This window comes from Ovis aries, chromosome 3 (genome assembly GCF_016772045.2).
Source record: "Ovis aries strain OAR_USU_Benz2616 breed Rambouillet chromosome 3, ARS-UI_Ramb_v3.0, whole genome shotgun sequence".
NCBI lineage: Eukaryota > Metazoa > Chordata > Mammalia > Artiodactyla > Bovidae > Ovis > Ovis aries.
This window is the reverse complement of record NC_056056.1, coordinates 208,947,925-208,965,380: the sequence shown is the minus strand read 5'-3', so window position 1 is coordinate 208,965,380 and position 17,456 is coordinate 208,947,925. Positions and strand designations below refer to the sequence as shown.

Genomic DNA, 17,456 nt, shown 5'->3' with positions numbered 1-17,456 from the left:
GGATGATTTGGGAGAATGGCATTCTAACATGTATACTATCATGTAAGAATTGAATCGCCAGGCTATGTCCAATGCAGGATGCAGCATGCTTGGGGCTGGTGCCTGGGGATGACCCGCAGAGATGTTAAGGGGAGGGAGGTGGAGGGGGGTTCACGTTTGGGAACACATATATGAATTAAAGATTTTAAAATAAAAAAAAAGTAAAAAAAAATAAAAGAAAAAAAATAAAAGGTATATATGACAAACCCACAGCAAACATTATCCTCAATGGTGAAAAATTGAAAGCATTTCCCCTAAAGTCAGGAACAAGACAAGGGTGCCCACTTTCACCACTACTATTCAGCATAGTTCTAGAAGTTTGGCCACAGCAATCAGAGCAGAAAAAGAAATAAAAGGAATCCAAACTAGAAAGAAGAAGTAAAACTCTCATTGTTTGCAGATGACATGATCCTCTACATCAGTTCAGTTCAGTTCAGTTGCTCAGTCATGTCTGACTATTTGTGACCCCATGAATCGCAGCACGTTACGCCTCCCTGTCCATCACCAACTCCCGGAGTTCACTCAGACTCGCTTCCATCAAGTCAGTGATGCCATCCAGCCATCTCATCCTCTGTCGTCCCCTTCTTCTCCTGCCCCCAATCCCTCCCAGCATCAAAGTCTTTTCCAATGAGTCAACTCTTCTCATGAGGTGGCCAAAGTACTGGAGTTTCAGCTTTAGCATCATTCCTTCCAAAGAAATCCCAGGGTTGATCTCCTTCAGAATGGACTGGTTGGATCTCCTTGTAGTCCAAGGGACTCTCAAGAGTCTTCTCCAACACCATAGTTCAAAAGCATCAATTCTTCAGCGCTTAGCCTTCTTCACAGTCCAACTCTCACATCCATACATGACTACTGGAAAAACCATAGCTTTGACTAGACAGACCTTAGTCAGCGTAGTAATGTCTCTGCTTTTGAATATGCTATCTAGGTTGGTCATAACTTTTCTTCCAAGGAGTAAGAGTCTTTTAATTTCATGGCTGCAATCACCATCTGCAATGATTTTGGAGCCCCCCAAAATAAAGTCTGACACTGTTTCCATTGTTTCCCCATCTATTTCCCATGAAGTGATGGGACCAGATGCCATGATCTTCGTTTTCTGAATGTTGAGCTATAAGCCAGTTTTTCTCTCTCCTCTTTCACTTTCATCAGGAGGCTTTTTAGTTCCTCTTCACTTTCTGCCATAAGGGTGGTGTCATCTGCATATCTGAGGTTATTGATATTTCTCCCGGCAATCTTGATTCCAGCCTGTGTTTCTTCCAGTCCAGGGTTTCTCATGATGTACTCTGCATATAAGTTAAATAAGCAGGGTGACAACATACAGCCTTGACATACTCCTTTTCCTATTTGGAACCAGTTTGTTGTCCAATGTCCAGTTCTAGCTATTGGTTCCTGTCCTGCATACAGATTTCTCAAGAGGCAGGTCAGGTGGTCTGGTATTCCCATCTCTTTCAGAATTTTCCACAATTTATTGTGATCCACACAGTCAAAGGCTTTGGCATAGTCAATAAAGCAGAAGTAGATGTTTTCTGGAACTCTCTTGCTTTTTCCATGATCCAGCGGATGTTGACAATTTGATCTCTGCTTCCTCTGACTTTTCTAAAATCAGCTTGAACATCAGGAAGTTCATGGTTCACGTATTGCTGAAGTCTGGCTTGGAGAATTTTGAGCATTACTTTACTAGCATGTGAGATGCGTGCAATTGTGCAGTAGTTTGAGCATTCTTTGGCATTGCCTTTCTTTGGGATTGGGATGAAAACTGACCTTTTCCAGTCCTGTGGCCACTGCTGAGTTTTCCAAATTTGCTGGTTATTGAGTGCAGCACTTTCACAGCATCATCTTTCAGGATTTGAAACAGCTCAACTGGAATTCCATCACCTCCACTAGCTTTGTTAGTAGTGATGCTTCCTAAGGCCCATTTGACTTCACATTCCAGGATGTCTGGCTCTAGATGAGTGATCACACCATAGTGATTATCCAGGTCGTGAAGATCTTTTTTGTACAGTTCTTCTGTGTATTCTTGCTACCTCTTCTTACTATCTTCTGCTTCTGTTAGGTCCAGACCATTTCTGTCCTTTATAGAGCCCATCTTTGCATGAAATGTTCCCTTGGTATCTCTAATTTTCTTTTTCTTTTTTTAAAAATTTTTATTTTTACTTTATTTTACTTTACAATACTGTATTGTTTTTGCCATACATTGACATGAATCCACCACGTGTGTACATGCGTTCCCAAACATGAACCCCCCTCCCACCTCCCTCCCCATAACATCTCTCTGGTCATCACCATGCACCAGCCCCAAGCATGCTATATCCTGCATTGGCCATAGACTGGCGATTCGATTCTTACATGATAGTATACATGTTACAATGCCATTCTCCCAAATCATCCCACCCTCTTCCTCTCCCTCTGAGTCCAAAAGTCCGTTATACACAGCTGTGTCTTTTTTCCTGTCTTGCATACAGGGTCGTCATTGCCATCTTTCTAAATTCCATATATATGTGTTAGTATACTGTATTGGTGTTTTTCTTTCTGGCTTACTTCACTCTGTATCATCGGCTCCAGTTTCATCCATCTCATCAGAACTGATTCAAATGTATTCTTTTTAATGGCTGAGTAATACTCCATTGTGTATATGTACCACAGCTTTCTTATCCATTCATCTGCTGATGGACATCTAGGTTGTTTCCATGTCCTCGCTATTATAAACAGTGCTGCGATGAACATTGGGGTACATGTGTCTCTTTCAGTTCTGGTTTCCTCGGTGTGTATGCCCAACAGTGGGATTGCTGGGTCATAAGGTAGTTCTATTTGCAATTTTTTAAGGAATCTCCACACTGTTCTCCAAAGTGGCTGTACTAGTTTGCATTCCCACCAACAGTGTAGGAGGGTTCCCTTTTCTCCACACTCTCTCCAGCATTTATTGCTTGCAGATTTTTGGATTGCAGACATTCTGACTGGTGTGAAGTGGTACCTCATTGTGGTTTTGATTTGCATTTCTCTAATAATGAGTGATGTTGAGCATCTTTTCCTGTGCTTGTTAGCCATCCATATTTCTTCTTTGGAGAAATGTCTGTTTAGTTTTTTGGCCCATTTTTTGATCGTGTCATTTATTTTTCTGGAATTGAGCTGCAGGAGTTGCTTGTATATTTTTGAGATTAGTTGTTTGTCAGTTGCTTCATTTGCTATTATTTTCTCCCATTCAGAAGGCTGTCTAATTCTCTTGAAGAGATATCTAATCTTTGCCATTCTGTTCTTTTCCTCTATTTCTTTGCATTGATCGCTGAAGAAGGCTTTCTTATCTCTTCTTGTTATTCTTTTGAACTCTTCATTCAGATGCCTATATCTTTCCTTGTTTCCTTGGCTTTTCCCCTCTCTTCTTTTCACAGCTGTTTGTATGGCTTCCCCAGACAGCCATTTTGCTTTTTGCATTTCTTTTCCATGGGGATGGTCTTGATCCCCGTCTCCTGTACAATGTCATGAACCTCATTCCATAGTTCATCAGGCACTCTATCTATCAGATCTGGCCCTTAAATCTATTTCACACTTCCACTGTATAGTCATAAGGGATTTGATTTAGGTCATTCTTGAATGGTCTAGGAGTTTCCCTGCTTTCTTAAATTTCAGTCTGAATTTGGTAATAAGGAGTTCATGATCTGAGCCACAGTCAGCTCCTGGTCTTGTTTTTGTTGACTGTATAGAGCTTCTCCATCTTCTGCTGCAGAGAATATAGTCATTCTGATTTTGGTGTTGACCATTTGGTGATGTCCATGTGTAGTCTTCTCTTGTGTTGTTGGAAAAGGGTGTTTGCTATGACTACTGCATTTTCTTGGCAAAACTCTATTAGTCTTTGCCCTGCTTCATTCCGCATTCCAAGGCCAAATTTGCCTGTTACTCCGGGTGTTTCTTGACTTCCTACTTTTGCATTCCAGTCCCCTACAATGAAAAGGACATCTTTTTTGGGTGTTAGTCTAAAAGGTCTTGTAGGTCTTCATAGAACCGTTCAACTTCAGCTTCTTCAGCATTACTGGTTAGGACATAGACTTGGATTACTGCGATATTGAATGGTTTGTCTTGGAAACAAACAGAGATCATTCTGTCGTTTTTGAGACCGCATCCAAGTACTGCGTTTTGGACTCTTTTGTTGACCATGATGGCTACTCCATTTCTTCTGAGGGATTCCTGCCCATAGTAGTAGATATAGTGGTCATCTGAGTTAAATTCACCCATTCCAGTCCATTTTAGTTAGATGATTCCTAGAATGTCGACGTTCACTCTTGCCATCTCTTGTTTGACCACTTCCAATTTGCCTTGATTCATGGACCTGACATTCCAGGTTCCTGTGCAATATTGCTCTTTACAGTATCGGATCTTGCTTCTATCACCAGTCACACCCACAGCTGGGTATTATTTTTGCTTTGGCTCCATCCCTTCATTCTTTCTGGAGTTATTTCTCCACTGACCTCCAGTAGTATATTGGGCACCTACTGAACTGGGGAGTTCCTCTTTCAGTATCCCATCATTTTGCCTTTTCCTACTGTTCATGGGGTTTTCAAGGCAAGAATACTGAAGTAGTTTGCCATTCCCTTCTCCAGTGGACCACATTCTGTCAGACCTCTCCACCATGACCTGCCCGTCTTGGGTTGCCCCACGGGCATGGCTTAGTTTCATTGAGTAGACCAGGCTGTGGTCCTAATGTGATTAGATTAACTAGTTTTCTGTGAGTATGGTTTCAGTGTGTCTGCCCTCTGATGCCCTCTTGAAACACCTACCATCTTACTTGGGTTTCTCTTACCTTGAGCATGGAGTATCTCTTCATGGCTGTTCCAGCAAAGCACAGCCGCTGCTCCTTACCTTGGATGAGGGGTATCTCCTCCCACTGCCCTTGATCCTTTACATAGAAAACCCTAAAGACTCCAGCAGAAAATTACTAGAGCTAATCAATGAATATAGTAAAGTTGCAGGATATAAAATCAACACACAGAAATCCCTTGCATTCCTATACACTAATACAGAGAAAACAGAAAGAGAAATTAAGGAAACAATTCCATTCACCATTTCAACGAAAAGAACAAAATACTTAGGAATATATCTACCTAAAGAAACTAAAGACATAGATATATATAGCCATAAAACACTGGTGAAAGAAATCAAAGAGGACACAAATAGATGGAGAAATATACCATGCTCATGGATCAAAAGAATCAATATAGTGAAAATGAGTATTCTACCCAAAGCAATCTATAGACTCAATGCAATCCCTGTCAAGCTACCAATGTTATTTTTCACAGAGCTGGAACAAATAATTTCACAATTTCTATGGAAATACAAAAAACCTCGAATAGTCAAAGTAATCTTGAGAAAGAAGAATGGAACTGGAGGAATGAACCTGCCTGACTTCAGGCTCTACTACAAAGCCACAGTCATCAAGACAGTATGGTACTGGCACAAAGACAGAAATATAGATCAATGGAACAAAATAGAAAGCCCACAGATAAATCCACACACCTATGGACACCTTATCTTTGACAAAGGAGGCAAGAATATACGGTGGATTAAGGACAATCTCTTTAACAAGTGGTGCTGGGAAAACTGGTCAACCACTTGTAAAAGAATGAAACTAGAACACTTTCTAACACCATACACAAAGATAAACTCAAAATGGATTAAAGATGTAAATGTATGATCAGAAACTATAAAACTTCCAGAGGAGAACATATAGTCTCTGACATACATCACAGCAGGATCCTCTATGACCCACCTCCCAGAATATTGGAAATAAAAGCAAAACTAAACAAATGGGACCCAGTTAAACTTAAAAGCTTATGCACAACAAAGGAAACTATAAGCAAGGTGAAAAGACAGCCTTCAGAATGGGAGAAGATAATAGCAAATGAAGCAACCGACAAACAACTAATCTCAAAAATATACAAGCAACTCCTGCAGCTCAATTCCAGAAAAATAAATGACACGATCAAAAAATGGGCCAAAGAACTAAACAGACGTTTCTCTAAAGAAGACATGCAGATGGCTAACACATGAAAAGATGCTCAACATCACTCATTATCAGAGAAACGCAAATCAAAACTACAATGAGGTACCATTTCATGCCAGTCAGAATGGCTGCAATCCAGAAATCAACAAGCAATAAAAGCTTGAGAGGGTGTGGAGAAAAGGGAACCCTCCTACACTGTTGGTGGGAATGCAAACTAGTACAGCCACTATGGAGAACAGTGTGGAGATTTCTTAAAAAACTGGAAATAGAACTGCCTTATGACCCAGCAATCCCACTGCTGGGCATACACACCAAGGAAACCAGAATTGAAAGAGACACATGTATCCCAATGTTCATCGCAGTACTGTTTATAATAGCGAGGACATGGAAACAACCTAGATGTCCATCAGCAGATGAATGGATAAGAAAGCTGTGGTACATATACACAATGGAGTATTACTCAGCCATTAAAAAGAATACTTTTGAATCAGTTCTAATGAGGTGGATGAAACTAAAGCCTATTATACGGAGTAAGGTAAGCCAGAAAGAAAACCACCAATACAGTATCCTAACGCGTAAATATGGAATTTAGAAAAATGGTAATGATAACCCTGTATGCAAGACAGCAAAAGAGACACAGATGTATAGAACAGTCTTTAGGACTCTGTGGGAGAGGGCAAGGGTGGGATGATTTGGAAGAATGGCATTGAAACATGTATAATATCATATATGAAATGATTCATCAGTCCAGGTTTGATGCATGATGCTGGATGCTTGGGGCTGGTGCACTGAGATGATCCAGAGGGATGGTACTGGGAGGGCGGAGGGAGGGGGGTTCAGGATGGGGAACACGTGTATACCTGTGGCGGATTCATGTTGATGCATGGCAAAACCAATACAATATTGTAAAGTAATTAGCCTCCAATTAAAATAAATAAATTTATATTAAAAATATTCTGTGATAACCTATATAGAAAAAAATCTGAAAAAGAATGAATATATTTATATGTATAACTGAATCAGTTTGTTGTATGCCTGAAACTAACATAACACTGTAAATCAACTATAATCCAATAACATTTTAAAGGGAAAAAAAAAGAAATTAAAGACAATATAATCAATGGAAAGTCATTCTGTGCTTCTGGCCTGGAAGAAGTAATATTGTTAAAATGCCTGTACTTGTCAAAGTGATCTACAGATTTAATGCAATTCCTAGCTAAATCCCAATGGCATTCTTAATAGAAATAGAGAAAACAGTCTTAAAATAGGAGTGTGTGGTTTAATTTTTATATATTCATAAATTTCCTGTTTCCTTATCACTATTGAGTTTTAGTTCCATTCCATTATGGTCATGAAAGAAACTTCGAATTATTTTAATATTTTTGAATTTGTTAAGACTTATTTGTAACCTAGCCTGGAGAATATTCCATGTGTGCTTGAGAAGAATGCATATTTTCCTGTGGTTAGAATTAGTCCAATGATAGTATTGAAATCAATTAGCATTTTCTATGAGTCCTGTTTCAGAAGAAAAACCTTTAATAGGAGATGATCTGGAAACTCAGCTGTCTGGTAAGCTCCCACTGCGAACACACACTCTACCAGGTTCTTTGACAAATCCTAGGATTTCCAGAGAGATGGCTGGGCCTCTCTCTCTATGACACTCTGAGTTTTCTTAACTCATCTTCTTTCCCACTAAGGTCACTGAAGAAATTCATGGAATTTTTGCCATTGAAAAAACAAGATGTGATGACATAAACATGAATTAGTGATAGTGTCTATATTTCTTCTCTGGAGCTGTCACCCGTCTACAGGTTGGCATCCCCTCATGGATCCAGCCTCAAGACTTTCCCTCACCTAAGTCACTTGAGGACTAGCTCCTGGGAGAGAAAACTGATCAGAATATTAGCCCCACAAGTTCCAGAAAGCTTTCTAAGCTTGTCTGGATGCTAGGTCTCTCATCTCATAGCCCATGTTCCTCTGGGTGGGTTCTGTTCTGCATATCTCTACTTTCAAGTGCCTGCATATTACACATTATCCTTGGATCTGTAGGTCCTAGGCTGCTAAGTGAGAAATTTACTTCTTCAACCAACTGAAAGATGTGTTTCCAGTATTCAACCATTCCAATGATCTGAATTGGGCTCTGTAGTTTCTAGGCTCCTAGACCAAGGAATTCAGATTTCTAACCAGTCTCAAAGTGTATGTTCTTGGGATTCAGCCATTCTAAATGGACCTTGTAATCCTCCTGAATTTGTCTTTAGAAACCTGCTCAAGAAAATTCAATTATGACACTAACTGTCAAAGACTCTCTATATGCTCCACTCCTAAAATGAAAAACTTTCACTCCACTGCCTGTGACGTGTGGTTTACAGTTGCCAAGTCAGTACCATGAACACTCACTGGTTTTGTTGTTTCTTCTTAGGGTTTGTGCATCTGGCTGGAGGGCATGGACCCTGCTCAGGGCGAGTAGAAGTGTATTCTGGAGAAGCCTGGACCCCAGTGTCTGATGGGAACTTCACACTCCCCACTGCCCAGGTCATCTGTGCAGAGCTGGGGTGTGGCAAGGCTGTGTCTGTCCTGAGACATGAACTCTTCCAAGAGTCCAGTGCCCGGGTCTGGGCTGAAGAGTTCAGGTGTGAGGGGGAGGAGCCTGAGCTGCGGGTCTGCCCCAGAGTGCCCTGTCCAGGGGGCACTTGTCACCACAATGGAGCTGCTGAAGTTGTCTGTTCAGGTGAGATGCAGGTCAGGCCTTCCACCTCTGTGAACACCCTGTTCAGGTGAGAAAGTCATGTGATTTTGCTGAAACTCTGTCTTCTTCTACCAGCATACTCAGAAGTCCGGCTTATGACAAATGGCTCCTCTCAGTGTGAGGGGCAGGTGGAGATGAACATTTCTGGACAATGGAGAGCACTCTGTGCCTCCCACTGGAGTCTGGCCAATGCCAATGTTGTCTGTCGTCAGCTTGGCTGTGGAATTGCCATCTCCACCCCCAGAGGACCATACTTGGTGGAAGGAGGTGATCAGATCTCAACAGCCCGATTTCACTGCTCGGGGGCAGAGTCCTTCCTGTGGAGTTGTCCTGTGACTGCCCTGGGTGGTCCTGACTGTTCCCATGGCAACATGGCCTCTGTGATCTGCTCAGGTAAGGGCGAGGGACAGGTGGAGATGGGCTACTGGTACTCAGGATGCTCCTGGAGTGAAATGTCCCCAAGAGCAGAGAGGGAGGGAAAATGGACTTCAAAGTCAGATGTTTTTTGGTGAAATATGGATCTTCTCATTGTTCCTTCATTTTTCAGGCCAGGGAAAGAAATGTGAAGGGGAATAATATATTTTTAAGCTACATTGTTGCTTACATGTAATCATAGAAAACAATGTATGAGCAGTAAGTATAGACCTCAGTATGAACCCCAGCCCAGAGCAGCAAAGAGAATGTCACTGTCATCCCCTCTCCTCGACAGGAAAAAGTGCTTACCGAACTTCTGCTAACATAGAGAGTTTTATCAATTTTTGAACTTTATATAAAGTGATGCAGTATGTTGCAGCTTTTGTATCTAATTTCTTAGACTCAAAATTATGTTTGGGATTCACTCATGATGTTGTATATTGTAGCACTTTATTTAGTTTTATTACTGTAGAGTATGCCTTTGAATGATCACATGGTCATGTACTGATCAATTCTACTGACAATATAAATCTGAGTTGTATCCAGTTCTTGACTACTACAAATATGATACTACAACTTACCATGACAATGTCTTTGGGTGCAAATATGTGTTACTTTCCATGGTTAACCCTTGGTCATTTATTTGCTTTTTCTTAATCAAATGGTGTCCTTTGATGAACTCATTTCTTAATCTTAAGGAAACATAACTTGCCAACTTTTCTCTGTACATTTAATGCTTCTTATAGCCTTTAGCAAAGAATGTTTGCCTACTCCAAGATCATAAAAACATTCTCCAAGAGTGTCTTATGGAAATTTTATTATTTTTCTCTTGCATATAATTGTCCATTCCTTCTGAGATTGATATCAGTGTAAGATAAGGGTCAGGTTTCATATGGACATCCAACTGGCTCAATCTTTCTCTGAAAAGATTCTTTTCCCCTCTTCAGTGCCGCCTTCATCATAAGCAGGAGGGCAAATATGTCTGTCCTTTTTAAGACTCCCTATTCTGTTCCATATTATCATTTGTCTATCCTTGCACCAATACTGCATTTTCTTAATTATCACAACTTTTTCGTTGTTGTTGTTGTTCAATCGCTAAGTCATGTCTGACTCTTTGTGACCCCATGAACTACAGCTCACCAGGCTTCCATGTCCTTCACTATCTCCCAGAGTTTCAAACTTTGTAGTAGATCTTAATAATTTTAATTTACAAGAGCTACTTTATATTAACTCCTCTTACTTTGTTGCTTTTCTTACCAACTGTGATGGTCATTCTTGGTTGTTTGTATTTTGTATGAATTTAGAAATCAGCTTGTCATTTTCACCAAAAGAAAAGCTTAAGGGTATTTTCATTAAGATTAGATTTAAAAATTTGAGAGGAGACAAAGAAATTTGAGGATGATTGACATTGACGATGTTGAGTTTTCCAAATCATTGACATAGTACACCCCTCCATTCAGTTAGATCTTGAATTTCTCTCAGAGACTTTGCCCATCTTCTACTAGGATTTCTCCTAGGTATTTTATTTTTGATATTATGACTATTTTTTTGTGAAAGTGTCCTGGCAACGAATTCTCTTTGTGTTGTTTTCTTCTTCTAGTTTTTTAAATTTTGATGTCTTTTGAGACATTAAGATGTTGGGAAAGTAATATAAAAATTCCTTTATGACCTTTACCTGGGTTTCTACATGTTAGTATCAATATTTTGCTTTAATCTCTGTGTGTGTGTGAGTGCCTTTCCTTCTTGATTCCCCTTCTGCCCCATTTCTTCCTGAATATGTAAAATCTTTCTGAATTATGTTGAAGGCATGATGTTCCTTTACCCTTAGGACACTTCTGGGAATTTCCTTACAGAACCAGAGTTCCGTCAAGTCTTTAAATGACTTCAGCCCCAGGTGACATCTAATTGCAGCTCTGAAAGACCCGACTGAAAGCCTGCCAAACGGAGTTTCTTCCTGATTAATGACCCAAAGTCATAAGCAAAATGAAGTATATATTCTTTTTCTTCAGCTAAAAGTTTTGCCTTATTATATTGATCAAATTGCTAACATCCGTTGAATCACAGAAATAGCAAGAGAGTTCCAGAAAAACATCGATTTCTGCTTTATTGAGTACGCCAAACCTTTGACTGTGTGGATCATAACAAACTATGGAAAATTCTTAAAGAGATGGGAATACAAGACCACCTTAACTGGCTTCTGTATGCAGATCAAGAAACAATAGTTAGAACTGGACATGGAAAAACAGACTGGTTCCAAACTGGGAAAGGAGTATGTCAAGGTTGTATGTTGTCACCTGCTGTGAAGTCGCTCAGTTGTGTCCGACTCTTTGCGATCCCATGGACTGCAGTCTACCAGTCTTCTCTGTCCATGGGATTTTCCAAGCAAGAATACTGGAGTGGGTTGCCATTTCCTTCTCCAGGGGATCTTCCTGACCTGGGATTGAATCCAGGTCTCCTGCATTGCAGGCAGACGCTTTACCCTCTGAGCCAAAGCGTCTGCCTATATTGCAGAGTACATCATGTGAACTGCTGGGCTGGATGAAGCACTAGCTGGAATCAAGCATGCCAGGAGAAATATCAATAACCTCAGATATGCTGATGACACCACCTTTATGGAAGAAAGAAAAGAGGACCTGAAGAGCCTCTTGACGAAAGTGAAAGAGGAGAGTGAAAAAGCTGGCTTAAAACTCAGCATTCAAAAAACTAAGATAAAGGCATCCAGTCCCATCACTTCATGGCAAATAGATGGGGAAACAATGGAAACAGTGACAGACTTTATTTTCTTGGGCTCCAAAATCACTGTAGATGGTGACTGCAGCCATGAAATTAAAAGACATCTGCTCCTTGGAAGAAAAGCTATGACAAATCTAGACAGCATATTAAAAAGGAGATACATTACCTTGCTGACAATTGTCCATTCAGTCACATCTATGGCTTTTCCAGTAGTCATGTATGGATGTAAGAGTTGGGCCATAAAGAAAGCTGAGTGCCAAAGAATTGATGTTTTTGAACTGTGGTGTTGGAGAAGACTGTTCAGAGTCCCCTGGACAGCAAGGAGATCAAACTAGTGGATGCTGATGGAAATCAGCCCTGAATATTCATTGGAAGGACTGATTCTGAAGCTGAAGCTGCAATTCTTTAGCTACCTGATGAGAAGAAGTGACTTGTTGGAAAAGACCCTGATGCTGTAAGATTGAGGGTGGGAGAAGAAAGGGATGACAGAGGATGAGATGGTTGGATGGCATCACTGACTTGAGGAACATGAGTTTGAGCAAGCTCTTGGAGTTGGTGATGGACAGGGAAGTCTGGCGAACTGCAGTCAATGGGGTCACAGAGTTGGACATGATTGAGTGACTGTACTGAACTGGGCTAAATTTTGGGGGAAAAATCTTCTCTATAACAATGTAACCAGAACTCTTGTCATGTGACCTGAATTTCTAGATTGTAGAATATCCTCTGATCTTGCACTGTGATGTTTCTATTTTATGCTGAGCTAGTGCACAGCTACTATTATGCTTTAGTTCTTAATTTCAGCTGACACATTTTTCAGCTTTAGAAGTACTTCGCTTATGGTATCATTTCTCTGCAAAGATACACATTTTGTCTATTATTTCCATAAACACTTTAATCGTGGTGATTTAAGTTCTCTGTCAGGTAAATCTAGCAGCTGAAAAATCTGGGAAATTCTTTCCAATGTCTCCTTTTTCCTTTCTGTTTTTCACGAGATCTGTTTTATTTAAGTGTTTGTTTTAAAGTTAGACATTGAAGAAATTGTAGAAATGCTTCAGAAAGAATGTTGTTTGGCTTTTACTTAGGGATAGATTTGGCCTTCCCCTGTGGCTCAGATGGTAAAGAATCTGCCTGCAATGCGGGAGACCTGGATTTGATCCCTGGATTGGGAAGATCCCCTGGAGGAGGGCATGGCAACCCACTGAAGTATTTTTGCTCGAAAAATCCTATGGGCAGAGGAGCCTCGTGGCTATAGTCCATGGGGTTCACAAATAGTCTGAAACGACTGATCGACTGAACTAACTAACTAACTAACCAGGTCATCATTTCCCTTATTTCAGTTTCCTGTTCTTTAACCCTTCCAGACTTCTGATCATTGTTGTTTCTTCAGGAAACCAGACCCAGGTGCTGCCCCAGTGCAACGACTCCCTGTCTCAACCTGCAGGCTCTGCGGCCTCAGAGAAGAGCGCCCCCTACTGCTCAGGTGAGGGTCCCACAGGACAGAAGACTCTTAATTCCCCAGGTCAAGGCTTCATTGCCCCATTTCTCTCTCCTCAGACAGCAGGCAGCTCCGCCTGGTGGACGGGGGCGGTCCCTGCGCCGGGAGAGTGGAGATCCTTGACCAGGGCTCCTGGGGCACCATCTGTGATGACGGCTGGGACCTGGATGATGCCCACGTGGTGTGCAGGCAGCTGGGCTGTGGAGAAGCCCTCAATGCCACGGGGTCTGCTCACTTCGGGGCAGGATCAGGGCCCATCTGGCTGGACGACCTGAACTGCACAGGAAAGGAGTCTCACGTGTGGAGGTGCCCTTCCCGGGGCTGGGGGCAGCACGACTGCAGACACAAGGAGGACGCGGGGGTCATCTGCTCAGGTCTGCGCTGCACACTGTCCACAGGCTGGGGGAGGGTGGGGCCCTGGAGGACGGGGGTCTGAGCCCTGAGGGAGAGAAGCTGAAAGGACCAGAGGAGGAGGCTTCCTCCCATGGAGCCTGTGTTTCCAGCAGACGTGAAGACGAGGTGCTTTCACTTCCTTCTGCAGCAGCTGAGGATCTGGTCCTTTCTTCTCAGCAGTGTTTCCTGGCAGAGCCGTTTTTTACAGTTTTTCTTGAAAGCAGGGCTCTCTCTCCAGTTACATCAAAAATTTTAAACCCATGATAATAGTTTCCATTTGCTTCAGTAACAATTTACCAATTAGTGGGTTGAAACAACCTATATTTATTTCCTTAAACTTCTGTAGCTTAGATGTCCAGCAGGGATCTCACTGGACCTGGATCAAGGCTTCAGCAGGGCTGCATCACTTCTGTGGCTCTGGGGGAGAATCTATTTCTTGTCTTCTCAATATTCTAGATAAAAAACAAAGAAAGTTAGTCACACAGTCCTGTCTGACTCTTTGCGATCCCATGGACTGTATCCTGCCCTGCCCCTCTGTCCGTGGAATTCTCAAGCTCCTAGAAACTGCCTACATCCCTTGATTCACAGCCTCCTTCATCCATTTTCAGACCAGCAATGCTGCAGAGCTAAGTAATGTATTCCATGTTTAAGGATAGTGGGTCTAAGGATGTGCTCAGACTGGGCTCACATTGTTAATACAATATTCTAGCTTAATCTCACCATCTCAAGGGCCTTATCTTAATCACATCTGTAAATCCCTTTTGTCAGGTATGGTAACATATTCACAGGTTGCAGAGATTGGGATGTGGACATTTTGGGCTTAAATATTCTGCCTGTTTCCCTAATATCCACATCAAATCCTTTAACATACTCTTCAAAGATTTTGTTAGGAAGCAGGATTCAGCTGCCCCTCCCTGACTAGCGCCCACACTGTTTGGTCTTCCTCTCAGTTCATATCCACTACACCATTGTGGCAGAAATAGAAAGACAGACACAAATGGACAAAGTCAGTTAAAGGGAGGTGATGTCAGTCTTGTCATCTAGTGGGTATCTCTTGAACAAGGTCAGAGATGAATGTTCACCATTTCTAGAAGAAAGGAAAACCTAGAACATCCAGCAAAGTTTTCACTGTGTCCTGTCTCCTCCCTTTTCAACCTTAGAGTTCCTGGCCCTCAGGTTGGTGAGCGAGGACCAGCCGTGTGCTGGGTGGCTGGAAGTTTTCTACAACGGGACTTGGGGCAGTGTCTGCCGCAGCCCCATGGAAGACATCACTGTGTCCGTGATCTGCAGACAGCTTGGCTGTGGGGACAGTGGAACCCTCAACTCTTCTCTTGGTCTCAAGGAAGGTTTTAGACCCCAGTGGGTGGATGGAATCCGCTGTCGGAGAACTGACACCTCTCTCTGGCAGTGTCCTTCTGACCCTTGGAATTACACTTCATGCTCTCCCAAGGAGGAAGCCTATATCTCGTGTGCAGGTGATTTACTGTCTGTTTCTGTGTGTCTGTCTCAACCCTGTAAGATGCAGTGAGATTTGATATTTTAAAATCTAAGTGACGAGTTTAATTTGGGTGCAGAAAATGACATTAAGTGAAAATGTTAGTGTCCGACTCAGTCGTGTCCGACTCTTTGTGTCTGCATGGACTATAGCCTGCCAGGCTCCTCTGTCCATGGAATTCTCCAGGCAAGAATACTGGAATGGGTTTCCATTCCCTTCTCCAGGGGATCATCCAAAGCTAGGTATCGCAATTGAGTCTCCCACACTACAGTCAGATTCTTTATTGTCTGAGCCACCAGAGAGCCTAAATGGGGTAAGGATGAAATTAATTTTATCCACATATTCTAATCTTGTTTGTTAAATTTTTAGTTGAGATGTAATTCTTATAACATTATATTAGTTCTAAGTGTAAAACATAGTGTTTATGTTTTTGTGCATATTGGTAAATCATCACCACATGTACAGTAACATCCATCACCACATGTAGTTACAATTTTTTTTCTTACGATCCCACAAGTAAGAATTTGCATGCTGCAACTAAGACCTAGGACAACCAAATAAATAATTAATTTTAAAAGAGAGTATTATTCTCTTCATAGGCTTTACATAAGAACATGCATCATGGATTTTTTTTAAATTTTTTATCCACATTTGGGCTTCCCTGGTAGCTAAGCTGGTAAAGAATCTGACTACAACACAGGAGATCAGGGTTTGATTCCTGGCTCGGGAAGATCCACTGGAGAATGGAGAGGCTACTCACTTCAGTGTTCTTGGGCTCCCCTGATGACTCAGCGGGTAAAGAATCTGCCTGCAATGTGGGAGACTGAGGTGCGATCCCTGGCTTGGGAAGACCCCTGGAGAAGGGAAAGGCTACCCACTCCAGTTTTCTGGCCTGGAGAATTCCATGGACTGTATACTCCATGGGGTCATAAACAGTTGGACATCACTGAGTGACTTTGACAAACACTATATTCCAAAATACTATCTTCTTTCCTATATTACAGTTTTAAGATATCATTTATGACAATATTTTTTTCTTCTAGAATGTTTAAAAATTTTTTATTTATTTATAGGAACTCTCTATAAACAAACATCACGTCTGTTCAGTTGCTTAGTTGTGTCAGCTTCAACATCAGTCCTTCTAATGAACACTCAGGAGTGATCTTTATGATGGACTGGTTGGATCTCCTTGCAGTCCAAGGGACTCTCAAGAGTCTTCTCCAACACCACAGTTCAAAAGCATCAATTCTTCGGTGCTCATCTTTCTTCATAGTCTTATAAAGAAACATCACTTACTCTTTCTTAAATATTTTTGGAAATATTTCCCCCATTTTTTGCACATATGCTTAAGGTTGTGTATGTGAATGGGGTGGTTATGTTATTGAATCTATAATGGTTTGCTTTTTTGTCTTCTGCTTTTAACGAAATGTTTCATATGCCATTCTTAATCTCAAAATAATATTGAATCAAGTTTTATTTTCTGCAAATAATTTTACAGTTCCACTAAAGAATATTCAAAACCTAATTTTGATTTCATTTATTTATCTGAATTTATTTTAATATGTGTGATTGTATAATATCATTTCCAGATAAGAATTATATTTTAGATATGTGAAGCTTCATCACAAAATAAAAACACATTGCTTCATGATTTCATGGATATACAGACAACAAAGCAAAAATAGGCAAGTGGGAATATATCAAACTAAAAAGCTTCTTCAAGCCAAAGGAAACATCAACAGAGTGAAAAAGCAAGCTAGCACAAATTATATAAGTATTAATTTCCACAAATAAGGAACCCCTACAACTCAAGAAAAAACACCCCAAAACTTAATAATGCAGTTACAAAATTGGCAAGGGCTTAAATAGACATTTCTCTAAAGAAGACATACAAATGGCCAATGGGTATATGAAAAATGCTTGACATTGTCAATCATCAGGAAAATGTAAATCAAAACCAGAAAGAGATATCATCTCACACATGTCAGAATGACCGTTTTTTTTTTTTTTTTAAAGACACTCAAGTGTTGGCAAGGCTGTGGAGAAATTGACACTTTCTGTGTACTTATCCACATTAAATGTATAAATTATATTAATAAAGCTATGCAATCCAGGGGTTACATCTCTGGACTTTCACTGTCATGGTCCA

General features: G+C 41.1%; 1 protein-coding gene across 1 annotated transcript in view; it reads left to right on the top strand.

The window, feature by feature from the left end:
• LOC101117316 (antigen WC1.1) overlaps positions 1–17,456 on the top strand; it is a 93,317-nt gene that overhangs the window by 11,623 nt on the left and 64,238 nt on the right. Inside the window, exons 3-7 of the mRNA XM_060413464.1 lie at positions 8,451–8,759; positions 8,853–9,170; positions 13,312–13,404; positions 13,479–13,793; positions 14,973–15,287. Of these exons, the coding sequence (XP_060269447.1) occupies positions 8,451–8,759; positions 8,853–9,170; positions 13,312–13,404; positions 13,479–13,793; positions 14,973–15,287 (1,350 nt within the window). The remainder of the gene's footprint in view (positions 1–8,450; positions 8,760–8,852; positions 9,171–13,311; positions 13,405–13,478; positions 13,794–14,972; positions 15,288–17,456) is intronic.